Genomic DNA, 21,964 nt, shown 5'->3' with positions numbered 1-21,964 from the left:
ATTATTATGTATATGAAAGGGGTTGTCCGCTCCGCAACGCCCCACTCTTTACGCTAAAGTTTGACTCTCTCACAACTCTACCTTTTAAAACAACAAAAACTTTATCGTAAAGAGCGAGGCGTTGCGGAGGGGACAACCCCTTTCATATACGGAATAATTTCTGTTCGTTGTAAGCTTTAATGTCGCTTCTTATTTGCAGTTAAAAAAAGCTTTTTTTTTTTTACTTAATTTCAATATGTTTTTGAATTAATGCATGTTTAGATTTTACCTCACTGCACATGAATAATTAAAACAAAATTTGCATAGCAATTTTTTTTCTGCTAAATGGCTTTCTCGTAGTTTTGATTGGACGATTTTGATAAGAGAAAGGGGGAGGAGGCCTAGTTGTCCTTTAATTTTTGGTTACTTAAAAATGCAACTAATCTTTTTTATTTTTTATACGAACATTTTTGTTAGTAATAAACATACATACCTTACGAATTAACTTACGTAACGAACTTCTATATTTGTGTATTTTTATTACGTATATGAGGGGGTTTGCCCCCTCGTCAATACTTCGCCTTTACGCTAAAGCTTGAATTTTATCCCAAGTCTTTAAGAATGACCCTGAATCACAAAGGCCATAGAATAAATAGTTGAAATTAATAAAAATAATTTAGCGTAAAGAGCAAGGTATTGTGGAGGAGACGAACCCCTTTATATATATATATATATATATATATATATATATATATATATATATATATATATATATATATATATATATATATATATATATATATATATATATATATATATATATATATATATATATATATATGTTTTACGTTTGTTTTAAATTTTAATTCAACTCCTTACTTCTAGGTGATTTTTTTTAATTTTTTCTTTGTTTTTTTTAAATAATGCTAGAAAATCCTGTGCCCCCTTCATGGAAATTCTCTTCCCTCATGATAAATTCTTCCAGGGAAAGATCTTCTCACAAAACACCCTCCCCCCACCCACCCCTACGCCAACTCGAAAAAGTTCCCCTGAAAACGTCTGTACACTTCATAATAACCAATACTATATGTAAACAACGTTCAAAGTTTGTAACTTGCAGCTCCTCCCCTGGGGAATGTGGGGAATTAAGTCGTCCTCAAGGACATAGTCATTAGATTTTAGACCAAGCTGAACAGAGTAGCTATCTCAAAATTTTGATCCGGTGACTTTGTGGGGGGGAATGTGCGTGGGAAATGTACCTTGGTGCCCTCCAAGTTTTTGGTCACTTAAAAAGGGCACTAGAACTTTTAATTTTAGTTAGAATGAGCCCTCTCGCGACATTCTAGAACCGCTGGGTCGATACAATTACCCCTGGGAGAAGAAAAGCAAAAAAAAGAAACAAATAAACATACATCCGTGATCTGTATTCTGGGGAAACAAAATCCACATTTTTGTAGACAGTAGCTTGAAACTTTTACAGTTGTGTTCTTTGATACGCTGAATCTGATGGTGTAATTTACTTTAAGATTCTATGACTTTTAGGGGGTGTTTCTCCCTATTTTCTAAAATAAGGCAAATGTTCTCAGGCACGGAACTTTTGATGGGTAAGACTAAACTGGATGAAGCTTATATATTTAAAATCAGCATTAAAATTCGATTCTTTTGATGTAACTATCAAACAGTTCGTGGTAACGAACTGTAGTAAGGAGCGATCCGGCTCAATAGTAACCAAAACTCTAAAAAATTGAATTTTGATATCAATAGCTACATCAAAAGAATTGCATTTTAATGCTGATTTTAAATATATAAGTTTCATCAAGTTTAGTCTTACCCATCAAAAGTTACGAGCCTGAGAAAATTAGCCTTATTTAGGAAAATAGGGGGAAACACCCCCTAAAAGTCGCAGGATCTGAACAGAAATGACATCATTAGATTCAGCGTATCAGAAAACCCTACTGTAAAAGTTTCAAGCTCCTATCTACAAAAATGCGGAATTTTGTATTTTTTGCCAGAAGACAAATCACGGGTGCGTGTTTATTTGTTTGTTTGTTTGTGTCTTTTTTTTCAGGGGTCATCGTATCGACCAAGTGGTCCTAGAATGTCGCAAGAGGGCTCATTCTAACGGAAATGAAAAGTTTTAGTGCCCTTTTTAAGTGACCAAAAAAATTGGAAGGCATCTAGGCCCCCTCCCACGCTCATTTTTTCCCCAAAGTCAACGGATCAAAATTTTGAGATAGCCATTTTGTTCAACATAGTCGAAAACCATAATAACTATGTCTTTGGGGATGACTTACTCCCCCGCAGTCCCTGGGGGAGGGGCTGCAAGTTACAAACTTCGACCAGTGTTTACATATAATAATGGTTATTGGGAAGTGTACAGACGTTTTCAGGCGGATTTTTTTTGGTTTTGGGGGTAGTGTTGAGGGGAGGAGGCTATGTGGGAGGATCTTTCCTTGGAGAAATATGTCATGGGGGAAGAAAAATTCAATGAAAAGGGCGCAGGGCGCAGGACGAATCTGGTCACGTTAGAAAAAAACGTCAAATTCAGAGCTTAATATACAATGCTGGGTGTTCGGAGCCTCTCTATTATGGAGTATAATTTGAAAATAACACAACTATACGAGCGATAAAACATATATACTACAACCTTAACTCAAAAAACGAAAGAACTGCTAAGAGATAACACAACTATAAAGCGAAAACAGGTGAAAACTAACGGGAAAATAAACGAACTAAGAGGTAGTCGAAAAACCTTATAACTATGTCTTTGGGGACAACTTACTCCCCCACAGTCCCCGTGGGAGGGGTTACAAGTTAAAAACTTTGACCAGTGCTTACGTATAGCAATGGTTATTGGGAAGTGTACAAGCGTTTTCAGGAGGAGTTTTTGGTTGGAGGCAGGGGTTGAGAAGAGGGGGATATGCTGGGGGAACTTTCCATCGAGGAATTTGTCATGGGGGAAGAAATTTTCCATAAAGGGAGCGCAAGATTTACTAGCATTACTTAAAAAAAAAAACAACGAAAATTTTTTTTTTCAGCTGGAAGTAAGCAGCAGCATTAAAACTTAAAAAGAACAGAAATTATTACCCATATGAGGGGCTCACCTCCTCCTAATACCTCGCTCTTTACGCTAAAGTATTTCTGGTAATTTCAACTATTTATTCTGCGGCTTTTGTGATTCAGGGGTCATTCTTAATGAATTGGGACAAAATTTAAGCTTTAGTGTAAAGAGCGAGGTACTGACGAGGGGGCAAACCCCCTCATATATGTAATAAAAACATAAGAATACAAAAGTTCTTTACGTAAGCAAATTTATAAGTTACGTATATCTTTTACTTATAAAAAGATTCGTAAAAAATTAAAAGTTCTAGTTGCCTTTTTAATTAACCGAAAATCGGAGGGCAACTAGGCTTCCTCCCCCGCTCTTTTTTTCTCAAAATCATTCGATCAAAATTATGAGAAAGCCATTTAGCCAAAAAAAATAAATATACAAATTTCGTTTTAATTATTCCTCTGCGGAGAGCCAAAATCAAAACATGCATTGATTCAAAAACGTTCAGAAATTAAATAAAAAAACAAGTTTTTTAAATGAAAGTAAGGAGCGACATTAAAACTTAAAACGAACAGAAATTACTCCGTATATGAAAGGGGCTTTTCCTTCTAAACGGCCCGCTCTTTACGCTAAAGTTTTTTTACTGTTTTAAAATGTAGAGTTAAGAGAAAGAGTCAAACTTTAGCGTAAAGAGCGGGGCGTTGAGAAGGAAAAGCCCCTTTCATATACGGAGTAATTTCTGTTCGTTTTAAGTATTAATGTCGCTCCTTACTTTCATTTAAAAAACTTGTTTTTTTATTTAATTGGTATCAAAGTACCGTTTTACAACTTCGGTTACTATTGAGCCGGGTCGCTCCTAACACAACAGTTCGTTACCACGGACTGTTTGATATAAAAGTTTTAAAGCTACTAGAAATGATGTATTATACCAAGTAAGAATGTATTATACCAAGTACTAGAATGATGTATTATACCAAGTCTGCCAAAATGGCAGAAAAACCAGGTTCCAAAATTAATTAACGTTTTTATTACTACGACCAATTTTGGAAAAGTTAATCGTTTTCTTCTGAAAAGCTAGTAAATTTTTAAACTTTGCTTTAATAACTTACTGAGGTGTTATGATTTTTAAGAAGCTAAAATTTCATAGTTTCCAAAAAAACCTGCCCAATCTAATCATAATAATAACCAGTTTGTTGGATTTTCTCGAGCTTTAAAAAAAAGGAATAAAAATAGAAATCGTCTGTAAGAAGCCCAACTGTAGAATTTGTTTCTATTATTTACTGAAATCATGTAGTTTATTAAATATCAAAGTTATTTAAAGTAATTCGAAGATTTAGAAATTAAACATTCTTCACAAAATAATGAACTTAAAAAAAAGCTTCTTGGGGGTGGGAGGGTTTCAAAATCCGTAACCCTCTCTCCTGGATATGACCATAATAACAGCTATAAGGCCAAATATTCCTATATTTTAGAAATCTCATTATGAACTTTAGAATATCGTTTTTGGTATGAGCTTTGCCTACAAGACTGATGAATTTTTTTTCATTTTTTTTTTTTTACATTATTGCAGGAGAAAATTCGAAAGAAGAATTAGGTGTTTTAAACAGGCACGTACATAGGTATTTTTAATGCGTGGCGGATAATAAAGAGAGTCATTTAATAATTGGAGTAAAAATTTCTTAGATATTTGGGAAAATTAGAATTTCAGCAGGAAAGGGGCCTTCTGGACCCCCCTCCCCCTACGTTCGTCCCTGAAACCATACTAATAAGAAAAAAAATATAGAAGGTAATGCTTACTTACTTATCCAAAAGATCTGCAGAGCTTTTCAATTCGTCCTTAACTGAAAATTAATGGAAAGAAGTTAGTATAAATTTTTACAATTGTAAGAAGTAAAAATAAAAGTTAATTCTAATTATAGACAGATTGATATGAAAAAGCTGATAAACATTTACACTGCATTCTGACACCCAGCCAATTTGACCAGTCAATCGGTAAAGTAGAACTAGAAAATAAAGTGAATGATCCAGAAAATTTCCGCGTATGTATTCAATCTCGACCCTAATTTTAGCACCTTTTGGTTACAAAACTTCGTAGATTCAAAAAACATTTATTTAATCAAAGTCTCTTTGCATCTGTATTGCAACCTAAATATTTCCAAGAATATCCTTATTCCAAGATTTTAACTAAGGCCAGTTTCTCTATAGTCCCTTTATTCTTCTCTATAGTTTCTCTATAGTCCCTCAGTTATTCTATAGCCCCTGGAACAGTTCAATGGCTTCAATGTCTTAACGTGTTTCAGCAAGCAAATCTAGAGAATTCAAACTTAAGTCTGGTACACACTACACAGGCAGTGAAAAGAAGAGAAGCTTCAGGCCAAAGATTGGTCATTGGAGGGGGAGGTGCCTCCCTCCCTTAGCATCTGGTAAACAGCTTTTCCTGTGTCTTAGTAAAAAGATATAGAAAAACCCTCTGCCCCTTGAGTTTGAAAAATACGTTTCAGTGTCTATACTAACCATCCTTGGCTGTACCCCCTACATTCCCGTGAATTGGTAACACTGCTCAAATGTACAGACGCTTTATAGTAGGGGGGCTCGTCTCCGATATCAGGCCTTTTTTAAAAAAATGCTCATTTTTAGCTAAAAAGATAGATTTTATGATTATCTATTAAATTTATAATTCCTTGTGTAATTATACAAGCAACTTTATAGAAAGCTACTTCATAATTCAAATAAAAAAATTGTCAAATTTATCTTTATTATATTTTATAATTACAATTATATTTTATTATCTAATTTATAATTCTTTGAGTAATTCTATAAGTAACTTTATAGAAAGCTTTATAAATCAAGTTAAAAAAAATTGTCAAAAAGAGAATACAACGCGAAAATACCTAATCTAACAACAAAAGAAATTAATCGTATACACTTTCTCTTCTCCCTAAGTATATATCTGTATACACTCCCACTCGAAATATCGTGATTGGGTTACTTTTTTGCAGAATACCAGGAAACATCAAATTAACCCCATACAAATAATTTCCCCGTAAATCAAAGAGCACCGGGCATTTCCGAAGAAAATGATCCAAGTCTTCATCCTCATCTTTACAAAGAGGACAAACATACCGCCTATCAGGACCAACTATCATTTTTTTTTATCGAATATTTTTTGCCTGTTCCGGATTCGAAGACAATTCGCCCTAGGCTGAATCCAATGACGTAGAATCATAGCCGGCAAATTAAATTTAAAATAAACCTCCACTCCAAAACTAGGTTTTGACGGATTATAATGTTGTAGTGTCGTAGAATCTAAAACCAGTCCATGCCAATGCTGAATTTCCTGACTCTCTTATATAAATCGTATCTGGCTTCCTAAATATGTCCGTTATATTAACCTAAGTTTGATTTTTGTTCCCGTTATTCGGGTTTCCCCCTTTATGGAAAATTCCAGATCTAGTGTTTGATCTCGTTGGGAGAAAAGGCAGAATGAGCATAAATACAAGTGCAGCATCACTGATGAAATAGACCTATTATTTGTTGGCAACATTGCAAACATTGTTGCACCAAATAGTAAATCCCCCTCCTCACGAAGATATCCTCTAGACAATTGAATTCTGGTGAAAATTTACACCGGACAATTACTCTTAACTAAACAACTCCACGGATAAAATTGAGACGGTAAATTGAAAGCAAGACATATAAGAAGAATTTTTTGGGACTTGTGGCCAGTATCCCCATTGTATAATTTCCCCTGATAAGCTCACCCCCTGAAAATTTCCCTCCCCATAGAAAATTCATCCCTGGAGAACTTCCCAGTAGAAAACCGTAAATATATACATACTTTCCAATAACAAATACAATGCGTAAACAATGAGCAAACTTTATAACATAAAGACATTTTCCTGGAGCTGTAGGGAAGGGGTCATGTTATATCCAAAGGCACAGTTATGCGGCTTTTCAACTATGATGAACAAAACGGCTATCTAAAAACTTTGATCGGACGATTTACGGAAAATATGGATGGGGGAGGGGGCCTAAAGCCCAATCTTTTTGGTCACTTAAAACGGCGCTACAGTTTTTAATTTTGTTTCAAATGAGCCGCCTCACAATATTCTAGGAACACTGGTTCGATACGATTGCCCTTGGAAAAAAAACGCAAATAAACGCGCATCCGTGATCTTTCTTCCGGCAAAAAAATAGAATTCCACATTTTTGCAGATAGGAGCTCGAAAACTCTATAGTTGGGTTTTCTGATACGCTGAATCTGATGGTGTAATTTATGTTAAGATTCTATGACTTTTAGGGGGTATTTCCCCCTTTGTTTGAAAATCAGGCAAAGTTTCTCAGGCTCGTATCCTTTGATGGGTAAATTAAACCTTAAGAACTTATATATTTGAAGTCAGCATGCTAAGCCAATTCTTGGCTTATTGTCAACATTCCGACTTTTAGAGCTTTTTTCCGACTTTTAGAGTTTCATTGCCGTTTATTGGGGACCTGCAATTCAGTTAATCATATAGGCAACTGGACCAAATTTTTAATAAGTAGTTTCAAGTAGGAAACCCGATATTATTTCACTCATGTGACGAAAATGCTCAAAGGCATTCACAAAGAAAAGTTCACATAGTTCACAAAGAAAAGTTTGTCACCACCAAAAAACAAAACACATTTCAACAGCAACTTGATAGCATTTAAGGTTACTTGGTCTTTTTTTACTGCTTAAAAGTAAACATAGAATAAAATTAACTTTTCAAAAGAACAGAAAAGTTTTCCAATTCTTTTGATGACATCCTAAATCTATCTGACAGACAAGGATGATCATATCTGGAATCTTAATAGAATCTGAAACAGGACTAGTTTCAAAGATTTCCACCAAATGCCATGGGATTTCAAATGGATATAACAGCCTATTGAAATACATGACATCACCTATCAAGAAATACAAAGGATTTTTCCTGAAAGCAAATGAAATCATTCTAGAAAAAATGCGTCAAACTTTTCTCATATAGCTCTAATAATGTCAAATATTCAGATAAATCTTTTGAGGTATTTGATACAAGTTTAAAGAATCTTTGAATGTGTAGGTCTAGTTAGCGTGTTCGTATAAATCAAACAGTTCGCGGTAACGAACTGTAGTAAGGAGCGATGCTCAATGGTAACCGACACTCTAAAAAACGGAGTTTTTATAACAATAGTTACATCAAAAGAATTGCATTTTAATGCTGATTTGAAATATATATGTTTCATTAAGTTTAGACTTATCCATCAAAATTTACGAGCCTGAGACAATTTGCCTTATTTTAGAAAATAGGCAAGACACCCCTTAACAGTGATTAAATCTTAACGAAAATCACACCATCAGATTCAGCGTATCAGAGAACCATACAGTAGAAGTTTCAGGCTCCTATCAAGGAAAATGTGGAATTTTGCATCTTTTGCCACAAGACAGATCACGAATGCATGTTTATTTGTTTTTTTTTCTTTTTTCCCCGGTGGTGATTGTATGGACCCAGTGGTCCTAGAATGTCATGAGATGGCTCATTCTAACGTAAATTAAAAGTTCTAGTGCCCTTGTCAAGTGACCTAAAAATTGGAAGGCACCTAGGCCCCCTCTCACGCTCATTTTCCCTCAGAGTCACCGGATCAAAATTCTGAGATATCCATTTTATTCAGCATAGTCGAAAAACCTAATAACTATGTCTTTGGGGACGACTTACTCCACCACAGTCCCCGTGGAAGGGGCTGCAAGTTACGAACTTTGACCAGGGTTTACATATAGTAATGATTATTGGGAAGTGTACAGACGCTTTTAGGGGGATTTTTTGGTTGGGGGGAAGGGTTTGGGGGTAGGGGGTTATGTGGAGGGAACTTTCCATGGAAGAATTTGTAATGGGAGAAGAAAATTTCTATGAAGGAGGTGCAGGATTTTCAGCATTTTTTTTAAAGAACAATGAAAAAATAAATATGAAAACGTTTTTTCAACTGAAAGTAAGGAGCAGCATTAAAACTTAAAACGAAAAGAAACTAATAAGCATATGAGGGGTTCACCTCCTCCTAATGCGTCTCTCTTTACGCTAACGTAATTTTATTAATTTCAACTATTTATTCTACGGCCTTTGTGATTCAGGGGTAATTCTTAAGGAATTGGGACAAAATTTGAGCTTTAGTGCAAAGAGCGAGGCACTGGCGAGGGGGCAAATTCCCTCATATACGTAATAAAAATATACGAATATAGAAGTTCGTTACGTAAGTTTATTCGTAAGTTATGTATATTTTTACTAATAAAAACTTTCATAAAAAATTAAAAGTTCTAGTTGCCTTTTGAAACAATCAAAAAAATTGGAGGGTAACTAGGCCTACTCCCCCACTCCTTTTTACTCAAAATCGTCCAATCAAAACTATAAGAAAGCCATATAGCCATAAAAATGAATTAATATGCAAATTTGTCTTAATTATTCATGTGCTGAAAGCCAAAATCAAAACATGCATTAGTTCAAAAACGTTCAGAAATTCTGACAAATATTCAGATTTCTTAAGATTTTTGATGGTCTCTTAAACATATTAAATATAAAAAATCAAGTTTTTTTTAACTGAAAGTAAGGAGCAATATTAAAACTTAAAATGAACAGAAATTACTCCGTATATGAAAGGGGCTGTTCCCTCCTCCACACCCCGCTCTTTATGCTAAAGTTATATACTGTTTTAAAAAGTAGAGTTGAGAGAAAGAGTCAAAAAAGAGTCCATCGAAAAGAGTACATCGGATGAAGAAAAACTTATAAGATTTTTTTATAGGCTTCTATGCTGTTTAAGTTTATTCTAATATAGAAGCTTATTAAATATCAAATTTTTGAGTTTGAAGCTTGTCAAATTTACATCAAAAAAAGGTTTCGTAATAAATGTTGATATAATAATCCTAGTTCTATGAATTATTTTTGCAGAAACCCTTTTTTTGAGAAACTTATTTTGATTGTTTCTAGTCATTTGACACTATAGCCTCAAAAAATTTATAATTGATTTAATGATTTAATAACTGATTTAATGTACGAACAAATAGTATCTTTCATAATTTTTTAGTAAGATTTTCCCCATTTTCTGCCCCCTTTTAATTTGGTGCATTGTTTCTTTTATTGTTGGCCTATCAAATCTGCAAGCACCATGAACATTTCTACAAGAGGTTTCAAGCGCCACCCCCCTTAGGAAATCCCAAAACATCAAGATTTTACGATTATTCCCTTTTGTTTTCATACATTTTGTCTATTTTGCCTGAGTTTGGTGAACCTACGCACCCCCAAAAATTAATTCCCACGTATGTGCCTGAGCTAGCTTGGATCTCTTTTGTACACCACTCAATAGATTAAAGTTCTTTTTCCAGAAGGTCAATTGCAATGACCCAGGACATAAAAGCCTCAATAAGATATCTTTAATCTCTCTGAAAACTTAAGATGCTTGTTTAATTTGCATCTTATCCGAGTTTGAGCTCTTCGTAAGCCAAGATGGACCGACACAGCGGAGAAAAACAAATTAGTTTAAAACTTGAATTGTAAAACAGTAACTTGTACAGTTTTTACTGTTTTAGGCTAAAAAGTAGAGTTGAGAGAAAGAGTCAAACTTTAACACAAAGAGTGGGGCATTGAGGAGGGAACAGCCCCTTTCATATGTGGAGTAATTTCTGTTCGTTTTAAGTTGTAACGTCGCTCTTTACTTCCAGTTAAAAAAAACTTTTTTTTCAAATTAATTTTAGTCAGGCTCGTGAGCAGGTAATTGTTTGTGAGAGGGAAGACAAATTCAGAAAATAACATTAAAATATAGAAACCCTGCGACAAATCGTAAAAACTTAGCGACTTTTTGGGAGGGGCTTAGGCTCAAAGCTCTTATTCCCAAAGAAGCGCATGTTTATAATTCTCACTCTGAAATGAAATTCAATATAAAAAAAGTTTTTTTTTAAACGGAAAATAAGGAGCAATATTAAAACTTAAACGAACAGAAATTATTCTGTATATGAAAGAGGCTGTCCCCTCTTCTGTGTCTCAATCCATACGCTAAAGTTTGACTCTTTCTCGGGATATCGGGGATATCCAGCTCCCCCTCCATGGAAAATTCCTTACCCTCACAGAAAATCCCTCCATTTAAATTTCTTCACACATGAAATACCTCCCCCCCTAAAACGGAAAATACCCCCAGACAATTCCATTCTTGGTGAAAATTACCCTGGAAAATTTCCTGCGGACGATTCCGGCTGAAGAATTTTTCTTAGCCCGCTTTCATTTAAAAGACTTTAATTTCTGATTATTATTAAAATTATGCCGAAAATATCCCCTCCATCAAAAATTTTTTCTCGCGAATACCCCCACCCCCTAGTAGAAAAGTGCCCTGGCAGAAAATTTCCTCTGAAGAGCTTATCCTGTAGAAAACTCTCCCATGGAGAATTTCTCCCATAGAAAATCACCCACCAACAGAAAAATACTCTAGACGATTCCAGGCCGATAAATATTTCCCCCGAACAATTCCCCTTAATATCTTAACATCTAAAACTATGTCGGCAAAGAGATAGTAAGACAAAAAATGTATATGAATCTTGGCAAATTCCCCCAGTGTAAAATTTCACTCGGAAAGTTCACCCCCAGGAACTTCCCTCCCCATAGAAAATCCCCCCCCGAAAAATGTATATATAGTTCCCAAATTGAAATACTGTATGTAAACAATGGGCATATTTCCTGACTTAAAAACCTTTCCCCAGGGGCTCTGGGGGGCTATTGTATCCTAAAAGACATAGTTACAGGGCTTTAAAACTATGCTGAACAAATTGGCTATCTGAGAATTTTAATCAGATGACTTGTAAGAAAAAGATGGATGGGAGGGGGTGTTGCCCCTCAATATTGTTTGTCACTTAAAAAGGGCACTAGCAATTTAATTTTTCGTCCGAATGAGTCCTTTCTCAATATTCTAGGACTATTGGTTCGATACAATTAGCCTGGGGAAAACATACAAAAAAGACAACAAATAAACACGCATCCGTGATCTTTCTTCTGACAAAAAATACAAAATTCCATATTTTTGCAGATAGAAGCTTAAAAATTTTACAACAGGGTTTCCAAATACGCTGAATCTGATGGCGTGATTAACATTGAGATTCATTGACTTTTAGGGGATTTACCCTCCCCCCCCCCTTATGAAAATCACGCAAATTTTCTCAGGCACGTAGCTTTTGATGCGTAACTTTAAACTTATTAAATCTTACATATTTAAAATCAAAATAATAAGCCAATTCTTTTGATATATTTATTGACATCAAAATCCAGTTTTTTAGAGTTTCGGTTACTATTGAGCCGCATTGCTCCTTACTAGCTTGTTACCACGAACTGTTTGGACAAAACGAATTTGTCGAGTTTCTTTGATATACTTCAAGTGCAAGGAAAAAAAATGATCCAATAAATATAATTTGATAACTTTGACCAGGCATGGCGGTTTCGTTATATTCTCTCCCGCTATGTATTCCTTTAGCACGCAATATTAAGCCAGGATTCCCTACTTATGTCGAATGATATGTAGTATTAACAGACATTAACATAAACTTCATCATGAATTCTTGCGTGTATGATAGGGATCAAGAGATAAAAAAGGTTGTAAATATGACATGATATATCAAATTACACTACATTAAGGGAAGTTTAGAGCCTTTAATATTGCCGCTCGCTGTGATGTCTGATTTTATTGAGTAATGCATACGTGAATCTTGAAGATGTATCTTGTTATTTTGCAAATAAAACTCTTATAAAAAGAAGATGATTAGAATACATTTCCGTTCGCAATGTCACGCAGGTCTTTAAAATCTTGCTTTCAAACATACTTAGAGTACCAAGGGCAGCGAAAATCGTATCTGATTGTTAGCTGTTTGAGTGGACTTACACAATCATACATATCTTAAAAAAGTTAATAAGACTCATAAATTTAATTTTTAATGAAAAAGACGTCGACATGCAGGGGTGGATCCAGAAGCGGGCGGGAGGGAACCATGGCCTGCCTAAGAATTTTTCTGGCACCCTCATTTCCTTTTGTTCTCTTCTTTTACCCTTCTTTAAATAAACTAATCAATTTGGTTAATTATTGGTGCCCTTCTCATGTTGGACCCCTCTTCCAAAATTTTACTCTAGATTCTCCTTTGTCCACTTGCAGTTTAAAAGGCTGTCTTTGGAAACCTAAAATAATGTTTAGAATTTTCACAAAAGCAAAATATTGTCAAATTCAACTTTATATCGCTTATTTATTTTCGTAGTTTAACGTATTGAAGAAAGTTGTCCCTACCCTAAATAAAAGTCTCAAAAAATTGCGATCTTCAGGCATGAATATACCTAATATGGGTCTCTGACGGGAGGTGGGGTGGGATGTTTATTTTAATGTCTTTGGTACTTTTATAAAGATAAGTTTAATTGTGTTAAGAACATGATTAATTCCTGACGTCTTATTATTTATCAAACAGTTCGTGGTAACGAACTGTAGTAAGGAGCGACCCAGCTCAATAGTAAGCGAAACTCTAAAAAACGGAAATTTGATGCTAAAATATACATCAAAAGAATCAGGTTTTCATGCTGATTTTAAATATATAAGTTTAATCAAATTTAGTCTTTGTCATCAAAAGTTACGAGCATTTTTTGCCAGAAGACAAATCACGGGTGCGTGTTTATTTTTTTTTTAATTTATTTTTTTTTTCAGGGGTCATCGTATCGACCAAGCGGTCCTAAAATGTCGCAAGAGGGCTCATTCTAACGGAGATGAAAAGTTCTAGTGCCCTTTTTAAGTGACCAAAAAAATTGGAGGGCATCTACGCCCCCTCCCACGCTCATTTTTTTCTCCAAAGTCAACAGATCAAAATTTTGAGATAGCCATTTTGTTCCGCATAGTCAAAAACCATAATAACTATGTCTTTGGGAAAGACTTACTCCCCCAAAGTCCCTGGGGGAGGGGCTGCAAGTTACAAACTTCGACCAGTATTTACATATAATAATGGTTATTGGCAAGTGTATAGTCGTTTTCAGGGGATTTTTTTTTGATTTTGGGGGTGGGGTTGCGGGGAGGGGGCTATGTAGGAGGATCTTTCCTTAGAGAAATATGTCATGAGGAAACAGAAATTCAATGAAAAGGGCGCAGAATTTTCTAAAATTACTATAAAAAAAAAACAATGAAAAAATAAACATAGAAAAGTTTTTTCAATTGAAAGTAAAGAGTAGCATTGAAACTTAAAACGAACAGAGATTATTACGCATATGAGGGGTTCTAAAAATACTTTAGCATAAAGAGTGAGGTATTTAGGAGGAGATAAATACCTCGCTCTTTATGCTATAGTATTTTTAGTAATTTTAACTATTTATTCTACAGCCTTTCTGATTCAGGGGTCATTCTTAAAGAATTGGGACAAAACTTACGATTTAGTGTAAAGAACGAGGTATTAACGAGGGTACAAACCCCTCATATACATAATACAAATTAAAGAATATAAAAGTTTGTTACGTAAGTTAATTCTTAAGTTACGTATATTTTTTACTAATAAAAAAATTGGTTAAAAATTAAAATTTATAGTTGCCTTTTTATGTAACCGAAAAAAATTGCATGGCAACTAGGCCTCCTTCCCCATCCCTTATTTCTCAAAATCGTCTGATCAAAACTAAGAGAAAGCCATTTAGCCAAAAAAGGAATTAATATGCAAATTTCATTTTAATAATTTATGTGTGGAGAGCCAAAATCAAACATGCATTAATTCAAAAACGTTCAGAAATTACATAAAAAAACTAGTTTTTTTAACTGAAAGTAAGGAGCGATATTAAAACTTAAAACGAACAGAAATTACTCCATATATGAAATGGGTTATTCCCTCCGCAATCCCTCGCTCTTTACGCTAAAGTTTGACTCTTTGCCACAATTCTGCTTTTTAAAACAATTAAAAGCTTTAGCGTAAAGAGTGAGGGATTGCGGGGGGGACAACCCATTTCATATACGGAGTAATTTCTGTTCGTTTTAAGTTTTAAAATCGCTCCTTACTTTCAGCTAAAAAAAATAGTTTTTTTATGTAATTAAATTAAAAAACAAGCTTTTCAACTGATAGTAAGGTAAAACTTAAAACGAACAGAAATTATTCCGTATATGAAAGAGGTTGTCCCCTACTCGACGCCTCGCTCGTTGTGCAAAGGTTTGACTCTTTCTCACAAATATACTCTTTAAAACAATACAAAACTTTAGCATAAAGAGCGAGGCGTCGAGGAGGGGACAACCCCTTTCATATATTGAATAATTTCTGTTCGTTTTAAGTTTTAATGTCGCTCCTTACTTTCAGTTGAAAAAACTTGTTTTTTTCTATTTAATTTCTGAATTTTTTTTAATTAATGCATGTTTTGTATACGAATAATTAAAACAAAATTTGAATATTATTTTTTTGGCTAAATGGCTTTTTCGTAGTTTTGATCGGACGTTTCGATAAAAAAAAGGGGATGGGTGAGGAGACATAGTTGCTCTTAAATTTTTGGTTACTTAAAATGGCAACTAGAGCGTTTTATTTTTTTTTACAAATATTTTTATTAGTAGTAAATATGCGTAACTTACGAACTAACTTACGTAGCGAACTTTTGTATTTGTGTATTTTTATAACGTATATGAGGGGTTTCAACCCCTCGTCAATAGCTTGCTCTTTACACTAAAGCTTGAACTTTGTCCCATTCTTTAAGAATAACCTCCGAATCAAAAAGACCTTAGAATAAATAGTTGAAATTACTAAAAATACTTTAGCGTAAAGAGCGAGGTATTAAAGAGGAGACGAACCCCCTTATGTACGTTATAATTTCTGTTCGTTTTCCCCTCTCGAGCCCTCTCGCGACATTCTATCAGCACTGTGTCGATACGATCACCCCTGGAAAAAAAATAAAAATAGAAAACAAATAAAAACGCACCCGTGATCGGTCTTCTGGCAAAAAATTCTAAATTCCACATTTTTGTAGATAGGAGCTTGAAACTTCTACAGTAGGGTTCTCTGATACGCTGAAAGCAATGGTGTAATTTTCATTAAGATTCTATAACTTTTAGGGGGTGTTTCCGCCTATTTTTCAAAATAAGGCAAATTTTCTCAGGTTCGTAACTTTTGATGGGTACGACTAAATTTGATTAAACTTAAATATTTAAAATTATCATAAAAAATTGATTCCTTTGATGTATCTATTAGTATCAAATTCTTTTTTTTAGAGTTTTAATTAGGAGAGGGTCATGGACCTTTAAATTACAAAATGATAGAACCTTGACAACCCACTAGATATTCAAAAAATGGCCACAAGTTTTTTGTACAAATTCTTAGAGGGAAAAACTCTGAATATAAGCCTAAAGTGAAAATAATGTAATAATTATTTTGTAATAATAATTATGATATAATTATTATTTTGTAATAATAATTATGTAATAATAAATAATGTATAAAATAAAGAGAATATAAGCCTAAAGCCTAAAGTGAGATGTAAATATAAGCCAGCAAAGAAAGCCATTGATGATATCGGGTTTGTTCTTATTTGTGCTCTAGTAGATCATTCCTTCAAATATTCGACCAATGTTCCTATCAATGGATCAACTGGAGACATTCAGTCGACTAGACTGGAAGTTGGATCAACTAGAGACTGGAAATATCAAGGTAAAGCAAATTCTAATAAACTATTCCGCCGAACCGTGAAATATAAGGATAAAGTTCTATACATCTCAGTGAGAAATCAAAGGGAAAAGGGAGATTAGTTTCCTTTAATTCCATTGAAGAGAATGTGCTTTGACCTCAATGTGACTGCATATGTTACACAGTTTCGTAGGCCAACAAAATTATTCCTTAATATGTCACAAAGGAAAGCAGATGACTCTGCCTTTGAGAAATCTGATTGGTTGCTGTGTGAAATCTTCAGCCAATGAAACAGGACGATAAGATTGGAAGTCACAAGGCCGTTTAAGAAGTATACGATCTTCTGTTTCTCTGTGTAAATACTATATGTACAGTGTAGTAACAAACTGGCTTAAAGCATTAAGCTCTTCTGAAATCGCCATTTACATAACTTATTCATTTCCCAGTTACATCATACCAAAAATAATCGTATGCGGCTGAAAAAAGGGACAGTTTCTCTTTCATAAACAGATTGTGGACGTAATCTGTTTATAAGCTTCGAATTTTAGAGGTGAATCTACATTGCCACCAACTAAGGATTTAACATTACAGAAAAGTAGTTGCAGGGAAGATGCTAAAATATTGACCACATTCAAGTTCAGTGCCACCACATGGATGAAGAGTCCCACTTTTCCTCAATTTCACCAGGTGTAAACCAGTTTTATAAAAATTAACTTGAATTTTTGTCAAATGAAATAAAAAGTAACACTCATAAATTAAAACGAAGATAAATTGTATGAGAGACGGCCGGTTTACTTCTTTTTTCGATCATCCGCTCTTTATGCTAAAGTTTTTAATTGAAACTATTTTACTTATTGATTGGCTTTGAAGACATCAAAAATGAAAACTGACTTATTTTAACCAAATATGTATCAATAAGTCCTTTTAGTCTTGAGGGATTGTTTAGATTACCTTTTATCCCACTAACAGTAGCATTTCATTATAGTATTCGTTCTTGAAACAATGAGGGAAGAATTAGAACTTCAGCCAAATAGCAGTGGTTGGGAAAAGGAGTATAAGGTTAAGTTATGTTCATTTCAAGTTTTAATGTCAACTTCATTTTTATTTAAAAGTAAACGCTTGTTTAATATTTTAGTTTCTGTTTGTTATTCCAAATATTAGGGATTCTACTACCCCTCCATCCCTATCCCAAGGATATCATTAAACATAGTTGCTTTTTGAAATAAAATTGGATGGTCTTAAACAAATTATCATTCTGCAATAGGAGTGGAGCTTTCGTTCAATTAAATAAAAAACAAGTTTTTCTCAACTGAAAATGAGGAGCAATGCTAAAACTTACCTCTATATAATATACAAGGTCAACATCACGGAAAGAATTCTGCGATGTTGGTTGATGTTTACCATTATACAATTTCCAAACATATTAATTACTAATACGAAACTGGAACTAAAACATAAGTGCTTTAAAATAAAACAAAGTGTTCAACATTTCAAACAATACACATTGGCTTATAAACAATACACACAAGAATGCAATGGCTTGCCAATGGCTATAGAGTTGTTTTCAATTTTTTATACTCCATAGTTTGTATGAAGGAATTTCTATCATTGTTGATTACAAATCTGAGGCTAATATTTCAATTTAGAAGTCCATAAGTCAAGCATAGGTACAACTCATAGAAACAATAGTGTGTATGTGCCTCGTTACTATTGGAAGTCACTAAAAGCTAATGAAATTATTAGAGGCAGAAAAAAATTCAAACGACTTACCTCGAAAGCACCACCTGTCTGATCTAAAGGCGTAGAGGAGACATAGTGTTATTAAGATCAGGAACACTAAACACCCAGTAATCACAGCAACAACAGCTGTTAAAGGTACAGGTTCTAAAAAGAAATAAAAATACTTTAAAAAATAATAGCATGTCGGCCATCAAAGTCGGCTATTAAATAAAATCCATAAGTAGGTTATGGTAAACTAACATTTCAAAAATCAAAATTTTGTTTTCACTTAGAACTAAAACAGAAATTTGTAAAGCCGGCATTTTCGTTCAGTTTTTGCAAGCTGAGACTACCACCCAACCATATTGGTTAAGCAAAATAAGGGAGTAGGATAACCGAAAACAATATTTCTCTCCTTAAAAAAAAAAATACACCAAATTATCTGTGAATCTATCAGTATTGATTTTTAAGCTAAACTAAACTACAAAACCAAATCTTTCTCTTCCATCTTAAGAAAAGACTTTTCCTCTAACCTCGTTTATAGAGTCTAAAATGGATATAAAAAAGAAAAAATTTGATTTTTCACAATACAGATGACCTCACAAGCTGGACGTCGATGACCAATAATAACCATTCCTAACACGCAATATTCTCCTATTTCCTAATTTACTCTTAACTTTCCTAACAATACTACTGAGTAATTTCTTATGACTACGGGAAAAACCATAAACGTTTAAAAAAGGAGAAGAAATTAATTTTATCACCTTGACCTGAACTGATTGCATTATTTCCATAATTTACTCTTATTGTAATAGAATGGCTTACACATTTTATAATCCTCAATTAATCTCGAAAAAGCCAAACTAGTTCACAAATAAAAAGAAATTCAAAAGCTTAAGCGAGACAATTATTTATCCATGAATTCACTTGAAAGTCAAGTGTTGCCTCAATCCTATACATTTCTTACTGATATTTATGAAAAAAAATAATGAATTTCAAAAGCAAAGCTTTGTAAACACGGTGACTTTGACATGCATAATACTATCCAAGTGAATCTGAACATATTTATAAGACAGTAATTCCTTTGCCTACAATTTCGAAGTGCATCAAATTAAATAAAAGATGTACTAGAAAGAAGCTTTTGAAAGAAAAACAAAATTTTATCCCGTCCTTCTTTCTAGGTTCGATGACTCTTAACGTCACAGTATAAGATCGACAGCTACAGTGGACCATTATTCCAGAAAGATTCCAGTAACAGTATTCCAGAAAGAGACGACACAACTGAAGCACTTCAATGATAGATTTCAAGTAAGCATTTTTTACATGAGAATTTATGATTTTATCTTTACCAGGGGGTTACCAATTGGAGAATGTTTGAGGACCAAATGTTAAGGCAATAGCCTAGTGGCACGTTACATTATCAAACAGTTTGTGGCAACGAACTGTAAGTAAGGAGCGACTTCGAAACTCTAGAAAACGGAATTTTGACACCAACATAGACAACAAATGATTCAAAGTTTTACGCTGATTTTAAATATATAAGTTTCAACAAATTTAATCTTACACGTCAAAAGTTACGAGCCTCAGAAAATTTGCTTTATTTTTGAAAAAGGGGGGAAACACCCACTAATAGTCATTGAATTTTATGAAAATCACACCATCAGATTTAGCTTATCAGAGCTTATCAGATTTAGCTTATCAACCATACTGTAGAAGTTTCAAGCTCCTATCTGCAAAAATGTGGAATTTTTTATTCTTTGCCAGAAGAAAGATCACGATGCACGTTTATTTGTTTGTCTGTTTTTTTTTTTTTTTTTTTTTTTTTTTTTTTTTTTTTTTTTTTCCTAGGGGTAATCGTTTTTACCCAGTGGTCCTAGAATGTAGTGAAGGGGCTCAATCTAACGGAAATTAAAGGCTCTGGTGCCCTTTTTAAGTGACCAAAAAAATTGGAGGGCAACTAGACCTCTTCCACGCCAATTTTTCTCCCAAAGTCATCGAATCAAAATTTTGAGACAGCCATTTTGTTCAGCACAGTCAAATAATCTAATAACTATGTCTTTGAGGATGACTTAATCTCTCACAATCCTCGGGGAAAGGGCTGCAAGTTATGAACTTTTCCCATTGTTTACATCTATTATTTGTTATTGGGAAGTATACAGACCTTTTCAGGGGGGATTTTTTATGATGGTGGTGAGGATCTTATGTGAGAGGATCTGTCCACAGGGGAATTTATCATGGGGGAAGAGAATTTTCATGATGGGGCGCTGGGTTCTCCAACATTATTTAAAAAACACAATGAGAAATCAAATAAAAAAAAAAGTCTTTTCAACTGAAAGTAGGGAGTAATTTCAAAACTTAAAACGAAGAGAAATTATCATGTATATGAGGCTATTCGTCCCCTCCTCAATAACTCGCTATTTACGCTAAAGTTTTTTATAGTAATTTCAAAAGAGCTATTTATTCTAACTAAACGGCCTTTGTGATTCTAGGGGTAATGCTTAAAGAATCGGATTAAAATTCGAAGTTTAGTATAAGGAGCGAGGTGTCCTCATAATATGTAATAACAATATATAAACATATAATTTTATTGCGTAATTTAATTTGTAAATTAGGTATATTTATTACTAATAATTATTTTTTTATAAATAAAATTAAAAGTTCTAGTGGACTTTTTGCATGACCAGAAAAGTTTGAGGGCTACTAGGCCTCCCCCCTTGCCCCTTCTTCTCAAAATATTCAGATCAAACCTTAGAGAAAGCCAATTAGCCAAAAAAAGGAAAATTAGTATGCAAATTTTGTTTTAATTATTCATGTACAGTGAGCCAAATCAAAACCTGCATTAATTCAAAAGCGTTAAGAAATTAAATTCAAAAAAAGTTTTTCCTACTGAAAGTAAGGAGGGACATTAAAACTTAAAACGAACCGAAATTATTCCCTATATGAAAGGGCTGGCCCCTCATCAACACCCTGCTCTTTATGCTAAAGTTTTTTATAGTTTTAAAAAGTAGAGTTGTGAGAAAGAGTTAAACTTTAGCGTAAAGAGCGAGGCGTTGAGGAGGGGACAACCCCTTTCATACACGGAGTAATTTCTGTCCGTTTTAAGTTTTAATGTCGCTCCTTACTATTAGTTATTTTTTTTTTTATTTAACAGTTCCGGTAAGTCCATAGGCCTATCACCACGCAGATGCTTGATTAAACTTAAAGTAAGAGTAGAGTGGCAAATTACATCATAGTTCCGCCAGGGTACACAAAGTAAGAGGAGACTCCCATTTACCGATGGAGTATCAGTTGCTTCTTTTTCGTGTGGAAAAGGGCTTAGCCCTATAGCATTTCTTTGCATAAATGCCATATTAAAAACCTACATTCAAACAAACATATGCAAGGCATATACAGCCCTAATTAGAATTAAATAAAAAAAAACTAACTTTTTTTAGCTGAAAGTAAGGAGCGACATTAAAACTTAAAACGAACAGAAATTACTCCGTATATGAAATGGGTTGTCCCCTCCGCAATCCCTCGCTCTTTACGCTAAAGCTTTTAATTGTTTTAAAAAGTAGAATTGTGGCAAAGAGTCAAACTTCAGC

General features: G+C 34.0%; 1 protein-coding gene across 4 annotated transcripts in view; it reads right to left on the bottom strand.

The window, feature by feature from the left end:
• The window catches only part of LOC136027625 (hemicentin-2-like), a 255,202-nt gene that overhangs the window by 87,044 nt on the left and 146,194 nt on the right, over window positions 1-21,964 (bottom strand). For 3 of the 4 annotated variants that reach the window (XM_065705042.1, XM_065705041.1, XM_065705040.1), the window contains 2 exons: window positions 18,432-18,545; window positions 4,833-4,872 (listed from right to left, as the gene is read on the bottom strand). In XM_065705042.1, coding sequence (XP_065561114.1) covers window positions 4,833-4,872; window positions 18,432-18,545 — 154 coding nt within the window. Of the gene's footprint in view, window positions 1-4,828; window positions 4,873-18,431; window positions 18,546-21,964 lie in introns of all 4 variants that reach the window. The other variant, XR_010617638.1, reaches the window with a different exon arrangement.

Source organism: Artemia franciscana, chromosome 5 (assembly GCF_032884065.1).
Source record: "Artemia franciscana chromosome 5, ASM3288406v1, whole genome shotgun sequence".
NCBI classification, from domain to species: Eukaryota; Metazoa; Arthropoda; class Branchiopoda; order Anostraca; family Artemiidae; genus Artemia; species Artemia franciscana.
This window is presented reverse-complemented; position numbering and strand designations above follow the sequence as displayed.